This window comes from Hydra vulgaris, chromosome 06 (genome assembly GCF_038396675.1).
Source record: "Hydra vulgaris chromosome 06, alternate assembly HydraT2T_AEP".
Lineage (NCBI taxonomy): Eukaryota > Metazoa > Cnidaria > Hydrozoa > Anthoathecata > Hydridae > Hydra > Hydra vulgaris.
Genome location: NC_088925.1, coordinates 18,922,530 through 18,942,786, shown reverse-complemented (window position 1 = coordinate 18,942,786; position 20,257 = coordinate 18,922,530). Strand labels below are relative to the sequence as shown.

At 26.8% G+C, this 20,257-nt stretch overlaps 1 protein-coding gene and 1 long non-coding RNA gene across 2 annotated transcripts; one reads left to right on the top strand and one right to left on the bottom strand.

The window, feature by feature from the left end:
* Positions 1–1,587: 1,587 nt before the first annotated feature.
* Positions 1,588–2,676, bottom strand: LOC136080980 (uncharacterized). The gene is made up of 2 exons (XR_010638781.1): positions 2,105–2,676; positions 1,588–1,944 (listed from the first exon to the last, which is right to left on the bottom strand). It is a non-coding gene; the product is annotated as an uncharacterized LOC136080980 (long non-coding RNA).
* A 297-nt stretch (positions 2,677–2,973) lies between these two features.
* On the top strand, positions 2,974–16,395 carry LOC100210658 (putative aldolase class 2 protein CC_1201). Its single transcript, XM_065799455.1, has 6 exons — positions 2,974–3,172; positions 4,055–4,185; positions 7,693–7,847; positions 7,921–8,022; positions 8,145–8,314; positions 16,133–16,395. Exons 1-6 carry the CDS (start codon positions 3,000–3,002, stop codon positions 16,278–16,280), a joined length of 879 nt encoding a protein of 292 aa, XP_065655527.1. The 5' UTR covers positions 2,974–2,999; the 3' UTR covers positions 16,281–16,395.
* The last annotated feature ends 3,862 nt before the right edge of the window (positions 16,396–20,257 follow it).

Sequence of the window (20,257 nt, the reverse complement as noted above, 5' to 3'; positions counted from 1 at the left end):
ATATTATTTTATTTTATTACATAGCAAGTCATCTCAAAATTCTAGAGTTATTTCATCTGATACACTGCTTTGGTTTGAGTACTACTTTATTCTACTTTTTTATAAGACAAGTTCCACGCCATATGACAAGTACTATTGATATGCCAGAGAATGCTGTTTACTAAAAAGTCATAGCAAAGTGAGGGGTTGCCACCTACAAAAAATGCTCTCTTTCAACATTTGATAATAGTTGTGTTTTAAGGAAAGTACATATTTTATAAAATTAAATGGACTTATTAGTTCATACAAAAATTATTTATGAATGGAATATTTTAAAATGATATTTACATATAGTTATTTAATTAGTATCATATGGGGACAATCCTTGGTGCCACACCAGAATTTAATCAAAACTACTGAATGTTTTTGGAAAAACATAAATAACAAATGACAGCTTTGTGGATGACTTTACCTGAGGCATCAAAATTATATGTCAAGTTAATATTGTGGATGCAAGAAAAGTTGCGGAACGCAATGCAAATGCAAACGTTTTAGGATTATGCTGCACGGAGCTATGCGAGTGAGCTATAACCTTATTTTCAATAACTAAATTAAAAATTAATTCAACTTCTTTGAACTATATATAAACCAAACTTTTTTTTATGCTTTTAACCATATTTTAATTAGTAATTTGGTTTTGTTGTTTATTTAAAGTCATTTTTCTTTAAAATTTGATCATAGTTGAACCTGACATCTTCGGTTCAGAAGATTATCTAGTTTTTACAGCCAATTCAGCTGGGGATCGCCCTAGGCCAGAAAAACTTTTTTAGAATCTTAAATTTTTACTCAAATATTTATTAAAAATATATTAAAACAGTAAAGGGGTGAAGATGATTTTTAAATTTAAACTAAAATTGATTAAAACACATCCAAGATCAACAATTGCTGATAAGAAATTGACAACCAATAGAAGAAAAAAAGAAATTGATGACCAATAGAAGAAGAAAAAGAAATTGACGACCAATTAGATATAAATATAATTGCACATCAATGGTTAGTCTTAAAGACCAGGAAAAAATATTTTAGTTAAAAACTTTTTAAACTTTTTTTTTTTTTGTTAATGTAAAAGGCGTTGCTTTTTGGTTTAAATCACTTACTTTTAAGTTTCTTCAAGTAAAAAATAGTATTACAGTAAATAATATTACACTAAATAAATATTATTACGCTATTAAACATACTTTTATAACAGTTTTAATAACAGTGTTTTAACTTTTTCTACTACTTCATTGTAATATTGTGTAATATTTCTAATTTTTTCAACATCCGATATTGTGTAATGTGTGTTAATATGTAAATTATGTGATATATAGGTATTTCCTATATTATATTTAAGAGTTTGTTGAAGAGCGTTAGAAGAAAAATCTTTTTAGGTTGACACGTTAATACTTTATCCACCTTCCCCCCTCCTTCCCCCACCCTCTTCGCCTCCTACTATTTAGTTCGGGACGTCTCTCCTAGCAAAAATAATTTTTGAGGTACCTTTTAAAAACAAGTGTAAATTTTTTGCAGTAAGAACATTAAGAATCAAAAAACATAAAGCTCACAATATTTTAAAATCTGTAAAATAAAATTACCCAAAAACATTTTTATTCTGTATAACTAACTTTTAAAAGTAATAGTTACATTTGACTGCTTAATGATTTTTTGGAATTAGTTTTTGTTTATATTAGTTTAGTTGTGCTATGTTATCTTGGTTAAAAAAATTGTTGGAAAATCAAACAGTTAAGAAGTTGCGCCGTTTTGGAAGTTTTTTGTTGTTGTTGTTGTCTTTTGGTCAACTCTGAAGAGGACTTGAATTATAAAAGTTGTCAGCGATATATTTACCAAAACGTTCAAAGTGTTTGCTTTAAGTAAAACAATCCCTTTACGTACCTTGAATCCATTTTCTCCTCAATTTTAAGAAAACTAAAAAGAAAATATAACTATTTAAAAGATATAAAAAAATGATAAACAAAGTATTTATATATAAGTATAATTCTTTTTAAGGTTTTAATTCCAATTTTAAATTATATAAAAATCTAAATGAATTTAATATTTTTAGAAAAAATAAGTTGTGGTTGCTTACCCATAAAATGAAGCTTCTTATATTTGAGTACAACAAAACGCGAAACAAATTGAACAATTTTCATTACATATCAACTTTTTATTCAAACATTCAAGTTCAAATATTCAAATATTTAAACATTTAAACAAAGAAATTTTTTTTACTTTGCCAGTCAATGAAAAATACAACTCACAAGTATTAAACCATGTAGTACAAATTAAAAAATGCGGAAATGTGGCGTCGTATTACCGAACATCATGGTTACAACATGTATATAACATTTAATACAACATTACAACCTGCGTATATGTAAAAATACAATAAATTGTTTCTAATAGCTTATATGGTTGAAAGTTCATGAACATTCTAATAATCATTACTTTATATTTTCATTGTTTTGAATTAGAACAAATAAAAACTTTTGCGATGGAACTATTACTAAGATTTTTAGTTAAAAATTGAAATCACACAAACAATTTTGTAGTATCAGTTAAAATAAAAAAGCTAAAAATTTTAATCAAATATATTAATATCACGTTTACATTAAATGCTTTATTTTTCATGCATGAAATTTCATTTTATACTGTGTGAACATTAAACTTTACATTTTTTATACAGATATTATTTTGTGTAAATATTGAAGTTCGCATCTCTTATGAAGTTATTATATTGTGTAAATATTTGTGTTTGTAATTAGTTTAAAGTGCATAAAATTATTCTACCTTTTGTCGCAGCAATGTTTAACTATTAAATGCTAAAAGACGTCATGCAAACTGACATGATTTTTTTTTTAGCTAAACTATTATTTTAAATTCAGTGATTAAAAAAATTCGTTTATCAAAAAAACTTGTTCATCAGGAAAAAATGATTTTTGCTTACTTTGATTATTTGTATAACTATTTTTATTACTTAAGAAATGTTACAAAAATTAGTTTCAAAATATGGAAAGAAATTGTTTATACAGACATTTAATCATGCAAGGTTTTTCTCTAATGGAAAACAAGTTTTGAAGTTAAGTAAAGAAGAAATATTGGCTAAAAATTGGGAAAGAAGATGCGAATTAGCAACTGCCTATCGAGCATTTGCAAAGTATTTAGTTTTCTATAATTGCAAACACTTTAAGATTGATTTATACAAACATACATAAACACATACATACATACATACATACATACATACATACATACATACATACATACATACATACATACATACATACATACATACATACATACATACATACATACATACATACATACATACATACATACATACATACATACATACATACATACATACATACATACATACATACATACATACATACATACATACATACATACATACATACATACATACATACATACATACATACATACATACATACATACATACATACATACATACATACATACATACATACATACATACATACATACATACATACATACATACATACATACATACATACATACATACATACATACATACATACATACATACATACATACATACATACATACATACATACATACATACATACATACATACATACATACATACATACATACATACATACATACATACATACATACATACATACATACATACATACATACATACATACATACATACATACATACATACATACATACATACATACATACATACATACATACATACATACATACATACATACATACATACATACATACATACATACATACATACATACATACATACATACATACATACATACATACATACATACATACATACATACATACATACATACATACATACATACATACATACATACATACATACATACATACATACATACATACATACATACATACATACATACATACATACATACATACATACATACATACATACATACATACATACATACATACATACATATATTCATATATCAATCAAGGTATATTATTACATATATCTTTTTAGATTAAATATGAACGAGGGTGTTTGTAACCATTTAACTACAAAAGCTCCGTCACTTCATTGTGACGAGGATATTATTCTTATAATTCCATATGGTGTTTACTGGTCGGAGGTAACGCCGCAGTGTTTAGCAGGTTAGTAATTTAAATATCTGCTTTATAGTTTTTAAGGTTTCAAACTTTTGATAGAGTTACTATATTAAATAGATTTTTGTAATCACGACATGCTCTTTATTTTCAACATTTTGCGTCGATCTTGTCAACACATTATCAAATAGAGAGTGTTGTCAAACATTGTCAAACACATGTTGTCAACACATTATCAAATAGAAAGTTTTGTCAAAACATTATCTCATAGAGAGTTTGATAGAGTTTGTCAGTTGTCTTTGTATGCTATTAACATTTTTACAATCATCAGAATATATAAATTTATAGTATTATATACAGATTAAGGTTATAGCGTTAGGCTCTTTTTTACTTGGATTATGTAGTAGTTTCATGAAATATAAAACAGAGCCCAGTAGCAGCAAAAAAACTCCTAAAATTAGTAATTGGGTATGTGATTAATTTTTAATATGCATAAATAATTTTCAATTAGACTGCCACACTAATATTAGTCTAGTTTATAACTTGAATATTTTAAAAAACTTTAACAATTAACTATGCAAAATGAACCACTACCAGGCATTTCAGTTGTCACTTTCAATGAAATAAAAAATTTATAGTACCACTTCATTTGTTGTATAAAAATACTCAGTTTGGCAAATATAGGAGTATTTCGATAAAGTTTTTACTTTTATCCAGTTTATATTGATTATGGTTAATAAAATATGTGGTTGCTAAGCATATTAGGTATTCATAGCATCCCAAAATTGAAATTTATGTCACCATTGTAACCGCGATCCTCAAATTATTTTCCAATACAAAAATGGTCCTAAAACCTTTTTTATATAACAAGTTATAAGTTTTGTCGAGTAAAGTAAAAATTGGCCCGCTGTGCGGTGCAAAAAAAAAATTTTAATGTTTCGAAAATATGTTTTTTTAAATTAAAAAAATTATTTTTATTTTTAAATTAAAAAGATTATTTTTATAATTTACTATTAATACTATTAACGACACAGACGGAAATTACAAAATTTAAGAAACAAAATTAGAAAGAGACTTAGGTATATTATTATCAGCTGACCTAAAATGGCATGCGCAAGTAAAATCAGCAGTCGATAATTTTACTTGCTCAATATTGACTCGCATACTTTATTTTGGAAACAGGCGTTTAGAAAATTGAAATATGTGAGTCAACATTGTAAATGTTCAACTATTATTTAATAAACATATAAATTAATAGGTTTGTTAGGAATGGTTTAATAATCTTAATCAATACGTTTATTAAACGTTTGCTAAACGTTTAGAATAACGGCTCATGATGGTCAATTTTCAAAAAGTTAAGTCAGCGTAGATTTAACGTATTCATTAAAAAGCTTGAAATGCTGTTCAAAATAAACTTTAGGGACCCTAAAATTGCGTTACCTTGGAATATAAACCCCACCGCCCTTTTTTTAAGAAAAAAGGCCGCTTTTAAAAAAACATGTATTTTATCGTTTTATTTTTTAAATAAACAATAGTTGGCTGGTTACTTTTTGATCCTAATTTTAATCCTGTTTATTTGTATTACTTAAAACAAATACGTAAATATAGAAACAAAAAGTGATAAAAATATATATATTTTTAAATTATAGGGTTTATTAAATTTTATTTTGCTTTGGTTTGCACAAGTTGTTTATTCTTCTTAGTAATATTCTCTAAAAGTTAAAAACTCTAGAAATCTTTCTTCAGGTGTTCCAAGAACTATGACATGCCGAAATATTAGCTAAAACTTACCTAAAAGTGACAAAAAATAATAAAAAAGTTTATTTTAACCATAACTATTTCTTGACAGCTTCAATATTAACGTAATCTCAAAAAATAATCAATGCAAATTTTAACAAATCAAAATATCTGGTCTGACGGAGACCGGACAACGTTTTAAAAATCTCACACAGTTTGATTTTGTAAGAAGTATAACAATAACATACTTGTCATATTAATAATTTCTTATTCTTTAAAGTTCATTCTACAATTTTCTAAATCTTCAAATTTAAACTTTTGTTGTCTTTCTATGGTTAAATTTCTTTCTATGGTTAAATGAAAATTTTTTGGGGTAGTACTGCTACCCCGAAAAATATCCAGTAAATCCAGTAATATTTGCAATAACAGTTAGAAAGGAGGTGTGAACTTCCTGGTTAAATATTATTCTATAATGCATTGTAATGGGACCGTAAAGACTTCTTGGAGCTCCTAAATAGCTAAAATAAAAGATAATATTTTTTCCAAAAACCATATTATAGGTTATTGTAAAATTACCAATTATTCTTTAATTTCCGATTCAATTAATCATCAATTTGTTAATACAGGTCTAACTTTGGCTTCAAAAGTAAAAGTCAGTAAATCTAAATTCAAATCAAAGATCTAATATTACTATAACACTTCTAATCAAATCTTTATTAATACTATAATACTTCGAATATCTAACAATATCGTAACACTTTGAATCAAATCTCTAACAATATCGTAACACTTTGAATCAAATCTCTAACAATATTATAACACTTTGAATCAAATCTCTAACAATATTATAACACTTTGAATCAAATCTCTAACAATACTATATTATTTCTCAAATCTCTAGCAATACTATATTATTAATTAAATGTCTAACAGTACTATATTACTTCGAATTAAATCTCTAACAAAACTAATATACATTGAATCAAATCTAACCTCTATTAATACTATAATGAATAATAATATGCTAACTGAAAAACTACTATTTGACGGAAAAAAATTGTTACAACCAAATTTCATGGACAGGCCCGTCCCGAAGAGATTTTATTGGAGAGGGGGGGTGACGTCTGTTAATTGCCGACTAAAGCCAAAAAAATATTTTTTCCTGACTAACTTACCTAAAACAAAAAAGGTCCTCGTTGGCCATCATTTTCCGACTGCTAACTATAGATCCACTTTTCCGACTAATAAAATTCGTAGGGGGTGAGACACCTCTCTACGCCCCCTCGGGACGTCCCTAGTCATGGAGTTACTTATGTACGTATTAATATAATAATTATATCAATATATTACTTAAAATCCCTGCTTTTGCAAATATTCTATCTTTTTTTAGAACAAGGAATATCTCCTAATAAACTTAAAGTTGCAAGAGTGATACCAGTCTAGTTACCAGTCCTAAAATCTGTAGATAGACCAAAATAATCAAAAAATAATTTCAAAAATAAAGTTATTTTAACTCCAATTTTTATACATACTATAAATTGTGTATAAACTTAAAAAAAAAGAGAAAAAAAGTTAAAATAAATTTGAAAATATGAAATATTAAAAACAAAATAAAAACCTAATGTATTTACACATTCATTAGTTATATGTTATATCCATATTCATCATCATCATCATCATTGCTGTATTTGTCATTATTTTCATTATCATCGTCGCCATTATTTTTGTTGTAGTCGACACTTTATCACCATGATTTTTAAATGTTTAAAAAAAAGACTTTTCAAGGTTATAAAATTTGACATTTTATTTTAACTAAAGGAATCGATAAAGATAATGGTAACTTAATTGAGGGATCAGATAAACCTGAGTTGACTGCGCACAGTATTCACAGAGGAATTTATCGTCACAGACCGGATGTAAATGCCATAATGCATACTCATAGTGAATACGCTGCTGCTTTATCAGTATTAGATGTAAGTATAAGCCTTATATTATCCATGTTAAATAAAATTATCACAAAAAAACAATATATCTATTATTTTATAGGATATGGAGATCAAACCAATTCATCAAAATTCATGTCGGTTTATAGGAAATGTGATGTATGATAAAAATTACGGCGCAATCGCAGCTGATGGAGAAAATGACGTATAAAAGTTTGTTTTAAAATAGCAGAAAAAATATTTATGCTTATTATAACTTCTATTAGTTTTTATATTTTCAAGAAACATACTTCTATTTTTTATCAAAAACTGTTCTTTTTGAATAAGGAAGCTGATCGATTAGGTAAAATGATTGGTGACAAAGATATATTATTGATGGGTAACCATGGAACAACATCAGTTGGAAGCACGGTAGCATTAGCTTTTGATTTACATTATTACTTTGAAATAGCTGCAAAAGCTCAAATAATGGCTTATCAAACTGGAAAACCGTTCAGGTGATTATTGCATTTTTATTTGGTTTTATTTAAAATTAGGCATGATAACATGTTTGTACTAGAGTTTGGAAATATGGTAATGAATAACTCAAAGTATTTCCCAGTAAACTGTATTAATTTTATATATATATATATGTATTAAATATATATATATATATATATATATATATATATATATATATATATATATATATATATATATTATATATATAAGTTATTATTTTTAAAAATAACACGATGTTTTTTATTCTTGACATGTTACGTAAAATTTTATTTACAAGAAAATTTATAGACAACTTGAGATTTAAGCAGTTTAGGAAGTGACTCTTTTAAGCAAAAACAATCTTGTATTTTATTAGTTGTGAAAATTAATTTTATTAGAATATCCTTGCAATATTTATGAACAATTTTTGAAATTTTCCTTTTAGTGTAATTAGAGTACATTCCAATGTATGGAAGCTTAAAGTATCTTATATTTAAGCTATTAACAATGTTAGACACAGATGGGTTCATTTTCTTATCAATATAGGATTTAATTTCATAGTCAATAATTTTTTGTGGAAATTTATTATTTTGCAAAACTAATGATAAATTCTTGATATCTTTATCAAAACCAAACCAAGAATTATTAATTTTAAATGTACGATCAATCAAACACCGAAGAAATCCAAATTTGTAGCAAGAGGGAATAAAACTAAAAAATTTTTGTAAAAGACCTGTATACGTTTTTTTGAGATAAACTGAAGTCGTAAACGAATCGGATTTTTTAATAAGTATATCTAAAAAATCTGATTATCTTGTTCTTTTTCCATAGTAAATTTCTGATTTTTATTTTGTTTATTGAGGTGTTTGAAAAATTCTTGAGCTTCGTATTCAGAAGTAAAAATAACAATTATGTCATCCACATACCGTTTATAAAAAAATGGTGCTGTAAAAGAGCAGTTATTGACCCATGTTTGCTCATGATCACCGACGAAAATATTAGCTAAGATGGGCGCTAAAGGAGAACCCATAGCAACGCCATCTGTTTGATCGTAATATTTACCGCCAAATAGAAAATGTGAACCGGATGTGGATTTCCACATCCGGTTCACATTTTCTATTTGGCTATAAATTTTCTATAAATTATATTATTTTATATATATATCTATAAATTTTCTTGCGCTGGCTGTAATGCCAGTTATATTTGAGAAACCTCCAGACACTTGGCATCTAGAATAAATGAGCACCTTAAAAGTGATAAACAATCTCATATATTTAAACACTTAAATTTATCTCTTAATTGAAAAAATTTGGCTAACTGTGATTCTTTTGAGATTTAGGATAATGCCCCAAACAAACACAAATTAAAGATAAAAGAAGCCCTCCACATTAAATGGGAAAGTCCCTCACTTAATAAACAAGCTTTACATTATACTATAAACTTATCTATTTAATTTTACTGTCAGTTTATTTATATATATATATATATATTTTTTGACAGTTGGTTATTTTAATCGGTTATTTACCGAGTTATTTTGTAATAAATACAGTGAACGAAATTTTCTTAGCCGCACACAATTTTTATCAGATTTTTCATTATAGAGACTTAATTAAACGTTTTATTAAGAAATTTCTGTATGTGATATATTTATACCATTGTTTGTTAATTGATAATTAAAAGATAATTGATTTCATTGTTTTTATAATTTCTTTATATAAAAAAATTTAGTTATTTGATTTATTTGAGTGCGAAATTTGTATAGACGCAGTTCTGTTTTATTAAATTTGAGATATAATTTTTAGTTTTGGTGTTGAAAAAATCAATTTAAATTGTAAGTAATTTCATAATTGACTTATAAAAATATTTTTCATAAATTTAAAATTCAATGTTTCATATTTTTAGTGAAATGGCACATTGAAATTTTTAAATGACCATGAAAAAGGTTTAATTAAAGCATATAAGGATTTCGGGTTATCTAATAGAGAAATTGGACGAAAAATTGGACGATCTGAAAAGGTGATTAGAAACTTTTTGAAACTTGGGTCAGTATATGGCGTCAATTAAAAAATACGTAAAAACTACAAGATAACGAAAGGAACGTGGAACAAATTCGACAATTAGCGACAAAACAAAAGTTAACTGCGAGTCAAATCATATCAGAATTAAGTTTGACAATCACTCCTAGACGTGTTCAACAAATATTGTCAAGATCTGATAATACAAAATGGCGAAAACCACTAAAAAAACCATGTTTAAAGCAAATACACAAAGAAGCACGACTTGAATTCGCCAGAAAATATATGGATTTTGGAGAAAAGTGGAAATATGTCGTATTTTCTGACGAAAAGAAGTTTAATCTTGATGGACCAGATGGTTTTAGCTATTACTGGCATGATTTGCGAAAAAACAATACACCTCGTTTGTCACGCAATTTTGGTGGTGGATCATTAATGACATGAGCAGCATTTTGTATCAATGGAAAGACATCGATATGCTTTATATCAACAAAAATGAAATCCATTAATTATACAGATTTATTAGAAGATGTCTTAATCGATTCTTTGGAAAATAACTTGGAAGATCAAGTCATTTTCCAACAAGACAATGCACCCATTCATAAATCAAGAGAAACTATGGCATGGTTTAAATCCAAAAACATCGAAGTGATGAGATGGCCTGCATATAGTCCAGATCTCAATCCAATTGAGAACCTTTGGGGAATCTTATCTCGAAGGGTTTATGAAAATGGACGACAATTTAGCAGCATTCAAGAGCTTCGAGGTGAAGTCAATAGGTGTTGGCAAAAAATTCAACCAATGACACTCCAATCGCTCATTAATTCAATGCCAAATAGAATTTTTGAAGTGATTAAGAACCACGGAGGACCCACCAAATATTAAAATTTAAAAAAAATATTTTTTTCCTTTTCATTATTTAATTTTTAAAAGTGCGTCTAACGAAAATTCGCATATGAAAAGTGCATTCCTTATTTTTTTTTTTTTTTCTATTTTTAATGTGATATATTTTTATTATAAATACTTTACTAATAAAATACTTAATAACTAAGCTATACAATAAAAATCATATTTTCTTTTTTACCTAATAAATTTTCCTTAAAAATTAAAATTTCGAATAAAAATTGTGTGCGGCTAAATAAATTTCGATCACTGTATATTGGTTTATTATGTATAATTTTTTGTCCGTTAATATTTCTCTGTAAAGACTTCTATTTTTTAATATACTTTTCAGAGTTTTTTATTATTGTAAAATAATCTTTTGAAAATGTAAATAAAATTTTACGAAACATGTCAAGAATAAAAAACATCGTGTTATTTTTAAAAATAATTACTTATTTTATGCTATTACGACGTTCAACAAATATATATATATATATATATATATATATATGCTATTACGACGTTCAACAAATATATATATATATATATATATATATATATATATATATATATATATATATATATATATATATATATATATATATATATATATATATATATATATATATATATATGCAGCCAGTTGCAAAACAGGTTTTAAAATTTTAGGGCAAAACTTGTCACTTTGATTTTAAAATTTGGATTATGATGTTACGACGTAAAATTGTCTAAAAAGTAGAACTTCTAACTATGGGGATGCCCGACAAATGATAATACCTATATCAAATAGCTTTCGTGTTAACGGTATTTTCTTAAATTAAATTCACTTCAAACAATAATGCAAGCAACTACTATTAAATTGGGAGTAATAAACAAAGAATAGCGTTAAAGAGCTTGGAAGCGGTTGAATGAAGACATAAAAAGTTGTAAGTTGTATGAGTCATCATCATTTTTAGAACATGAACGGGTCAGAGTTAAAGGATGCAACTTTGATGGATGACGAGTTAATAGTAAAAGTATAGTTTTGGTTGATGGAAATAGAGATAATAGCTCCATTGAGCAACGTATATGATTTGAAGAAGGAGGAAGAGATGCAAACTTAAGATGATGAGAGAGGTTTAGCTTAGCAGATTATACAGGTCCAACTACATTTACGATGTATTTTTGAACTATGTTTAGAAAGAACATCATTAAAAGAAGAGGCCCAAATATAACAACAGTATTTGATACAGGGACGAATAAGAGATTTGTAGAGGCAGAAAATGGAATCAGGAAGAAGATTATGGCGATAAAAAGAATAAATAAAACGATAAAGCAAAGTAAAGTTAGCTTAACTTTGCTATTTATTATATATATATGGTTTAGTATACATGCAGAGGTGTTTTCAGTGAGAGGGTTGCCATTCATTAATATAGGAATGTCAACATTATTTCAGTAGCTTTTTGCAATAAAAAAAACTGGGTTTTGTTGGTGTTAAAATTCATAAGCCACTGTAAGCTACAAGCTTTAACAGAAGAAAGATCAAATTCAAAACTGGTTGCCTGTTCTAAGCAATCAAAAACAGAAATTTTTTGTTATGATGGAAACAAAAAGTTGAGTTTCAAATAAATAAAACCACTTTAGGTGTAAGATTATCAGGATCAATATTGTTTATAAGAAACAATGCAGGACCAAAGATAGAACCTTACGGTACCCCAGAAGTTACTGAATACTTCTTGGGTACCGTCTTTTTGGGCTAACTTAGAGCTTTCAGAAAATGACTATTGACAGAAGTTTTATTATTTAATAATAAAAAGACTATTCAACTTTTTACGTTGCTAAAATGTTATCATCACGCTAGACAAAAGTTCTGAATTTTATTTCCGTGAACTTTGGGAAGTCAGACAAAAAAACTTTGGTTATTGCGCTAATATAATTTATCATCTATTGGAACAAGTATGTTTCTGCGGCTTTTTTGATTTGAATGAAACTCGTAAAGTTCTGGGGAGTTTTATTACTGAGATGCGCCAAAATTTAGTTAATTAAATCATCAGCGCTATTCAGAAGCAATATGACAAACGAAAATAATAATTTAGAGTATGCTTTTAAAATAGTTTGTGACTTATTTTGTATTAAATCTTTGAAGGATGACCAAAAATAAAAGCTTTAATAGCTCTCAGGAACGATGTAGATAGTTTCGTTTACCAACCAACAGGCAATGCAAAATCTATTGTGTTCCAATGTTAACCCTTTTTTACCTTCACTTTAAACTTGTGAAGAGAAGGTCATGCATCTGATAGTTTTCAACATGAGTATGTACACAAGATGTGCAATAATAAAATTATTGGTGTTTCTCCGATTTTGAGTTTAATGAAAGTTCGAAAATATACTTAGTAAAAAGGGAATCAAAGGTGCTTATATGAAGCATAATCACCAAGAAAAAGTACAAATGATTATCAAAAAAAGGTAACAACTATCATTATTATACATTGTTTTAAAGTAAAACATGCACCTAAAAGCAATTGTTGCACTTCAAAAAACAAATTTATTTCTGTCTAAAATTGGATTTCAAACATTTTTCATTTGCCGGCTATTTGAATTTTAAGAATGTTCCCAATATCCAGATAAAGCATTTAGCATTCAGATCATGTATACTACAGAAAGTCGTTTTCTAATGTTTGTTCAAAAGCATGAATTAACCCTTTAACAATCTACAAACTTTGACATAGAAGTTGTACTAATGGCTTCTGCCTTGAATCAGTGTGCTCAAATTTTAAATAATGAAGCCAATGTCCTTCAAAGTATGCTCATGTATATGCCTGCTGTCAATATTGCATTTTATAAGTGTATTTTAAAATAATTTATTTTATAGTCAAAATATTTAACAACATAACGCATAAAATGTTTTATATGTTATGTTAAATGGGCTTCTTACTGAAATGTTATGTTTTTAAAGGATTAACCAGAGGTGCTGCTTAACTAGGTATTCTTTTATATATGTTTTTATTGTGCAATGTTTTTTAGATGTTATGCTATTCAAATTTATAATTAAAGTTTTATTTCGTTGCGACGATCTCGGCACATTCTTTAGATAATATATTACATACTTTCTCTGTTGAATTGAATTTTAGATAATATAGCGTATTTATTAATTTTATTTTTCCAAACTGATTATCCACTTGTTCACTAGTGTAAAATAGGTTCGGAAAAACATGGAGATTGAACAAAAAAATTCTAACCTCGCGAATTATCAAAACTTCGTATCTTTTATTTTTCAAATGAAGTCTGATGTTGTGTACAAATTTATGTGTATACATATACTTGGTCGTACTTAAAAGTGATTACTGCGCGTATTATTAATTCTGGGGCTTTCTAACATGGCAATTTTAACTTTTAAGTTTTGCAAACTTCTTAAGAGATGCACTTTCCAGTTGTTATAGAAATCAGTGGAACCTCAGTACAAACGTATTTTTGTTATGTTTGACAAATAAGATTCAGTATCTATATTCAACAACTTTGATTTCAGTGAATATATTCTACAAAAAAAATTCTATGATTATTTTCGATAAATATAATTTGTTATTTATTTAGAAAATTACAGACATTATTGTTTGCATGAGTCACCGGTTCAGGAGACTCATTGATGTTTGATTCAGAAAAGATTCTAGAAATAAATTGAGGGAGACGAATCCATAAAAGAACCGAATAGAAAAAAAGGTTCTCAAAACTAAAAATAACAAAATAAAAGTTTTGAAATATATATATTTTCTTCAACAGCGATTCACTGTGACAAGACCTAATAAGAGTATTCGCGTTCTTTATTTTTTAACCATATCTTTGGTTGTAACATTGTAACAAACTTTTATATATTTGTATCTTTATCTTAATGCTGTAGTAAAAAACACACACACACAAAAAGTAAGTTGTATACGCCCGTACTTTTTAAAACAGCTATAACAGCTGTATCTATCATATGTCTTCATATACTACTTTTTAAACACATGCGACAAAATACAAAATTTGTATAACTTAAAAAATATTTTGTAATGTAAAACATAAAAAAAAACACGGATGTATTTGTTTATAAAGCCATATTAATAAGTTTTATAAATATATTAATATGGTTTTATAAATAAATACACATCTAAATACATATATAAAATATGTTGCATAAGCTTTACTTACTATAGAAATATTTTGAAAATATGACAGATATATTAAAAAAAATATATCTGTCATATATTTTAAATTAATAGTCTTTTTAAATATAATTTATTATCATGCATTATATTTAAAAAGACAATTAATTTAAAAAGACATTATATTTTACATTGTTTTCTTATTTTAAACATAACTTACTGATATTTTTTTTTAGGCAAAGTTAAATTACGTATTTTTAAAAGTTTTGGTTTTGCAAGCATGTTTGTGTTTTATGTTATTTGAAACATTTTCATGTTTGTCCGCTTCAAATGTTTGAAATTTATTTGTTCATTTGTTATTGTGAAATGTCTGCTGAGATGTCCTGATCCCCGTATAAAAAGCTTTAAAGTGTTTCTTTAGCTCTCTTTCGACGGTACCGAATTTTAGGGTCAGTTTATTCTACCTATTTAAATTATTTAAGTTCTATTGATACGAAAGAAATAAGCTACTTAGTGTTTTCATTTGTTTACTCTCTAAAACTTATCGATTACACATTGGCGTAGTTAAGATGGGGCTTAATGTTTATTGAGTTTTTAATACATTTAAATTTTGCGCGTTTCTTTAACTTAATAGTAGTAAAAAGTTTAAAATTCAATATTCACTTTCACAACAGTTTTTGTTGTTTTTTGTTAATAGTTTTTTCATTTTTTGTTTCTAACGTTATATTTTTTTGTTTAGAATCTTTTTTTTTTAATGTAGTAATAGAATGTAAGAACAAGTTATGCAATACTTTTTAACATTTTTTTTTTATTTAAATAGGACTTTAGGTCCAGATGTCGCATTATCTATCTATAATTACATGAGAAAGGATTGTCATTATTATGCGAACGCACATTTCTCTGGTATTCAAAAAGCTTTGATGCGAGAGGATCCAACTTTTCTGAAACAAACACGTGTTCATCACTAAATTAAATGAAGATGGTTTTGGTAAAACATGACTTTATAAAAATTGCAAATAAAAATGAACTTTTTAATAATTAAAGTAAATTTGAATAGTTAAGATAAAATTAAATAATAAATAACCTCATTTTTTATCCTTTCATATTTATTAATAACATTTTTTTATTTTTTTTTATTTATTTTTCTTTCATTCTTTGGAAAAAAGCTGAAAATTTTTGTTTTTTTATTTTGTGGGTTCGTGTCGGATGCGTAAGTGCCAATTTTTAAAGTTTTTAGAAATTTGATTTAACAGGTCCGTCACGAACCCTCATTATAACCCATATATTTATTATTGTGTATATTACCCATAACGCTCATATAATTGAATAATAAAAGTACAAAATAATGGTTCGAATCAAAAAAGTAATATAATCCCACATAGAAATTGGAAAATCTCCAAATTCTATGTGGGATTATATTATTTTTGGGATTTCTATGTGGGATTATGTTCATATTTATTAATCAATTTTTGATATACTAGATTACAAGCTAATAAATCGGCAATAAAAGCAATGATTATAAATAAGTTAGGAGATATTGGATTATTAATTGGGATAATATATTTATGAAATTTTACTGGATCATTTGAATTTAATGGCATATTTATAGTTTCTATTACTAATGATATCTCTATTCTTTATATTCCATTATTTTTCATTCTAATAGGTGTAGTAGGAAAATCTGCTCAATTAGTTTTCATATGTGATTACCTGATGCAATGGAAGGACCTATTCCAGTTTCGGCTTTAACTCATGCAGCTACAATGGTTACACCTGGAGTATTTTTAATTATTAGAATGTCATCTGTATTTGAACTTTCATCTACTATATTAATTTTAATACTTATTATAGAAAGTTTAACTTTTTTTTTTTCAGCAACCATAGAAATGGTTCAAAATGATTTAAAAAATTAATATATATATTACACTTGTAGCCAACTAGGTTATATGATTATGACTTGTGGGTTTTCTTTTTACGAAATAAGCTTATTTCACTTAATAAATCATGGATTTTTTTAAGGCATCATTATTCCTTAGTGCAGGATCTATTATTCATGCTATAAATCATAAACAAGACATGGGAAAATATGGTCCTTTAAAAAACTTTCTACCTTTAATATTTATTTTTAAAACTATAGGATCTATAGCATTATTAGGATTACCATTTTTATCAGGATTTTATTCTAAAGATTTAATTGTTGAAGTAGCATTATTTTCAAATCTTTTTCTGTTTGAATTAGTATTAGTGCTGTATTTATCACAGCCTTTTATTCTTTAGGACTAATTTATTATAGTTTTATTAATTACCCGCACCAGGATAAAAATAATTTTACTAATATTCACGAAAGTGATTATAAAACTATTATTTCACTAGGTTTATTAACATTATTCTCTATTTTTTCTGAATACATGTTTCAATTTATAATTATAAAAGACAGTTTACCTAACAGGTTTACAATACTAGTAAATTGTTACCTTTTTTTCTTAGTATATCAGGCGTTGTTATAGCTATAATAATATTTAGTAATTTAAATAAAACTTGAAACATTGTTTTTATCAATTATTATAAAAATATAATACAAAATATAATACAACTATTTTTATATATACATCTATTTTTATAAATACATTTTATTAATAATTGATATTTTGATATGTTAATTAATTATATTTTTTCTAAAAAAAATAAGTCCTTTAGGATTCAAAATTACTTATAAATTTATAGATAACCAAATTCTGGAAAGCTTAGGGCCGTTTTATTTTAATAAGATCATAGGTATAATCTCAAACAAATCAAGTAAAATTTATTTGAATTCCATTTATTCTTATATCCTAGTTACATGTATTTTTTTTATTTTTTGTGTTTTAATTAATATAAACTAGTTTTTGATAATCAAAGATTATAATACATTTCTTAGGATTAGCAGGAATGCCTAGAAGATATGCAGATTTTCCAGATTGCTTACTTGAAATACTATTAGTTCCTTAGGTTCAATTATTTCTATTATAGGAGAAGTGTGATTTATTTATGTAATTTTTTTATGCTTTTTATTTAGAAGAAAAATTTATTTCTTGAAATAGTTTAAACGTCAAAAAAACAAATACTTTAGAATGATCATTAAATTGTCCTCCTAGTCAACACACTTTTAACGAACTACCTTTTATAAATCACTCAACTCATTAAAAATAGGGAATGAAAAAAACTCTTTGGTTTTCTTCTCCTCTAAAAGAGGGTCACCCACCCCACACCCCAGATCCAGACGCAGCATTGGCGCACTCCCTGCTGCGGTTATCGCAGGAAGCCCTGCGCCGCACAAACTCCAAAAACAGAACTTGGCTAATTTAGTCGCGAGTAAAAAAAATGTATTCATAGATTTTTTTTGCTGCTCTCATGTACGTTTTGAATGAAATAAATTTTTTCAAGGCAAATTAATAATAAAAGTTAAATATTTCAACTTTTTTTGCATAAATTCTTAGACCTTGTTTCTTTAGTAATTTAATTATATTAATTGGTATTGATTTAAATAACTTAGATCAATACCAACTGATTATGTGAAACGCGGTATTTCTATAACATTCTTTAATTTACGTAGTTCAAAATTTATCATCAGTGCGTCAGTAGAGAATGAACAGTTTATTAAGGCAATATTTTTATAGAAAAGTTCTTTATTTTATAAATAAAAATAAAAATATACAATAATAAATATTATATATACAATATATACAATATATACAATAATAAATAATATATTTTTGAATTTGAGAATATTAAAACTTTAATTTCTTCAAAAATCGTTGAACTGAATTGTTAATGCAAAGTTGTAAAAAAATCAGTGCTATATAGTCATAGTTAAGTATGTAATTCTAAAATACCTAAATATATAATTATTCAAAACAAAAAATTTCTCATAAGCTTAAATAAAATAAAGGCTAAAACAAGTTGTTTAAACTGAAACAAATTGTTTTAAATATTTTTCTTATTTTATTTTTAACTAATCTTTTTTATCCTTAAAAATAATTTCCTTTGTTTTTCAATTATTTTTTTTTTTTTATAAAATTTGTTTTTTAACAATAATATTAAAATTATTAATTGTAATGTCTCTTAAAAGTGTAAACAAGTCCACTTTGCACATTTTCTAAACCAACACCATTAGGGGTCGTCCATAAAGTACGTACGCCATATATTTTGGAATTTGACCCCCCCCCCTGTTGCCAAGCTTACTTTTATGACCTAATGACACGTTTTTGTGGGGGGATTCCGACCCATCAACCACGGCCCTGGCAAAACCTGTTTTTTGTCGACTTACAAAATAGGCCTTACTCAGGGCCAGTATATAAAGGGTGGCATGTGTGCAAGGGCCCCCGCAGGATTTTTTGATGTTCCAGATAGAACACCTTCACACATCGTGCAAACTCCAAATTTAAGTTTGTTTATATGCCAAATGAGGTGATCTTGCAAAAATTTAGAATGGCGGAGGCCTAGGAACAAAAAGCCCTAAAACGTTTGCGTCCCCCCTTCCCTGCCCAAATGTGAGGGAAATATGTAGCAAAATTTTCAACTTTAGGATATAAAACTTAATTTAAATTTATCGACAGATTTTAATTTTTGTAGAAAAATATTGTAAATTACAAAAGTTATGACCTTTTTTAGTGCCCTCACGTATGGGCAGGAGAGGGCAAGCGTTTTAGGGCTATTTGTTCACAGGCCTCCACCATCCCGATATTTTGCAAGGCCTTCTCATTTGGCATAGGTGTAAACAAACTTAAGTTAGGAGTTTGCACGATGTGTGAAAGTGTCCTATCTGAAACATCAAAAAATTCTGAGGGCGCCCATACATGTGTGTACATAGAGGGAAACTATATCCTCTACTCCATATACCATACATCTTTTTATGTTGGCAAACTAGAAACTTTAGTCAGATGTAACTTTTCAACTGATTAGCTGG

Bases quoted from the DNA above. Each gene is read 5' to 3' on its own strand.
- LOC100210658 (XM_065799455.1), top strand. From the start codon at position 3,000: ATGTTACAAAAATTAGTTTCAAAATATGGAAAGAAATTGTTTATACAG. The intron at 3,173-4,054 runs GTATTTAGTTTT...ATATCTTTTTAG, and splicing joins GCCTATCGAGCATTTGCAAA to ATTAAATATGAACGAGGGTG. The intron at 8,023-8,144 runs GTATAAAAGTTT...TTTTTGAATAAG, and splicing joins CAGCTGATGGAGAAAATGAC to GAAGCTGATCGATTAGGTAA.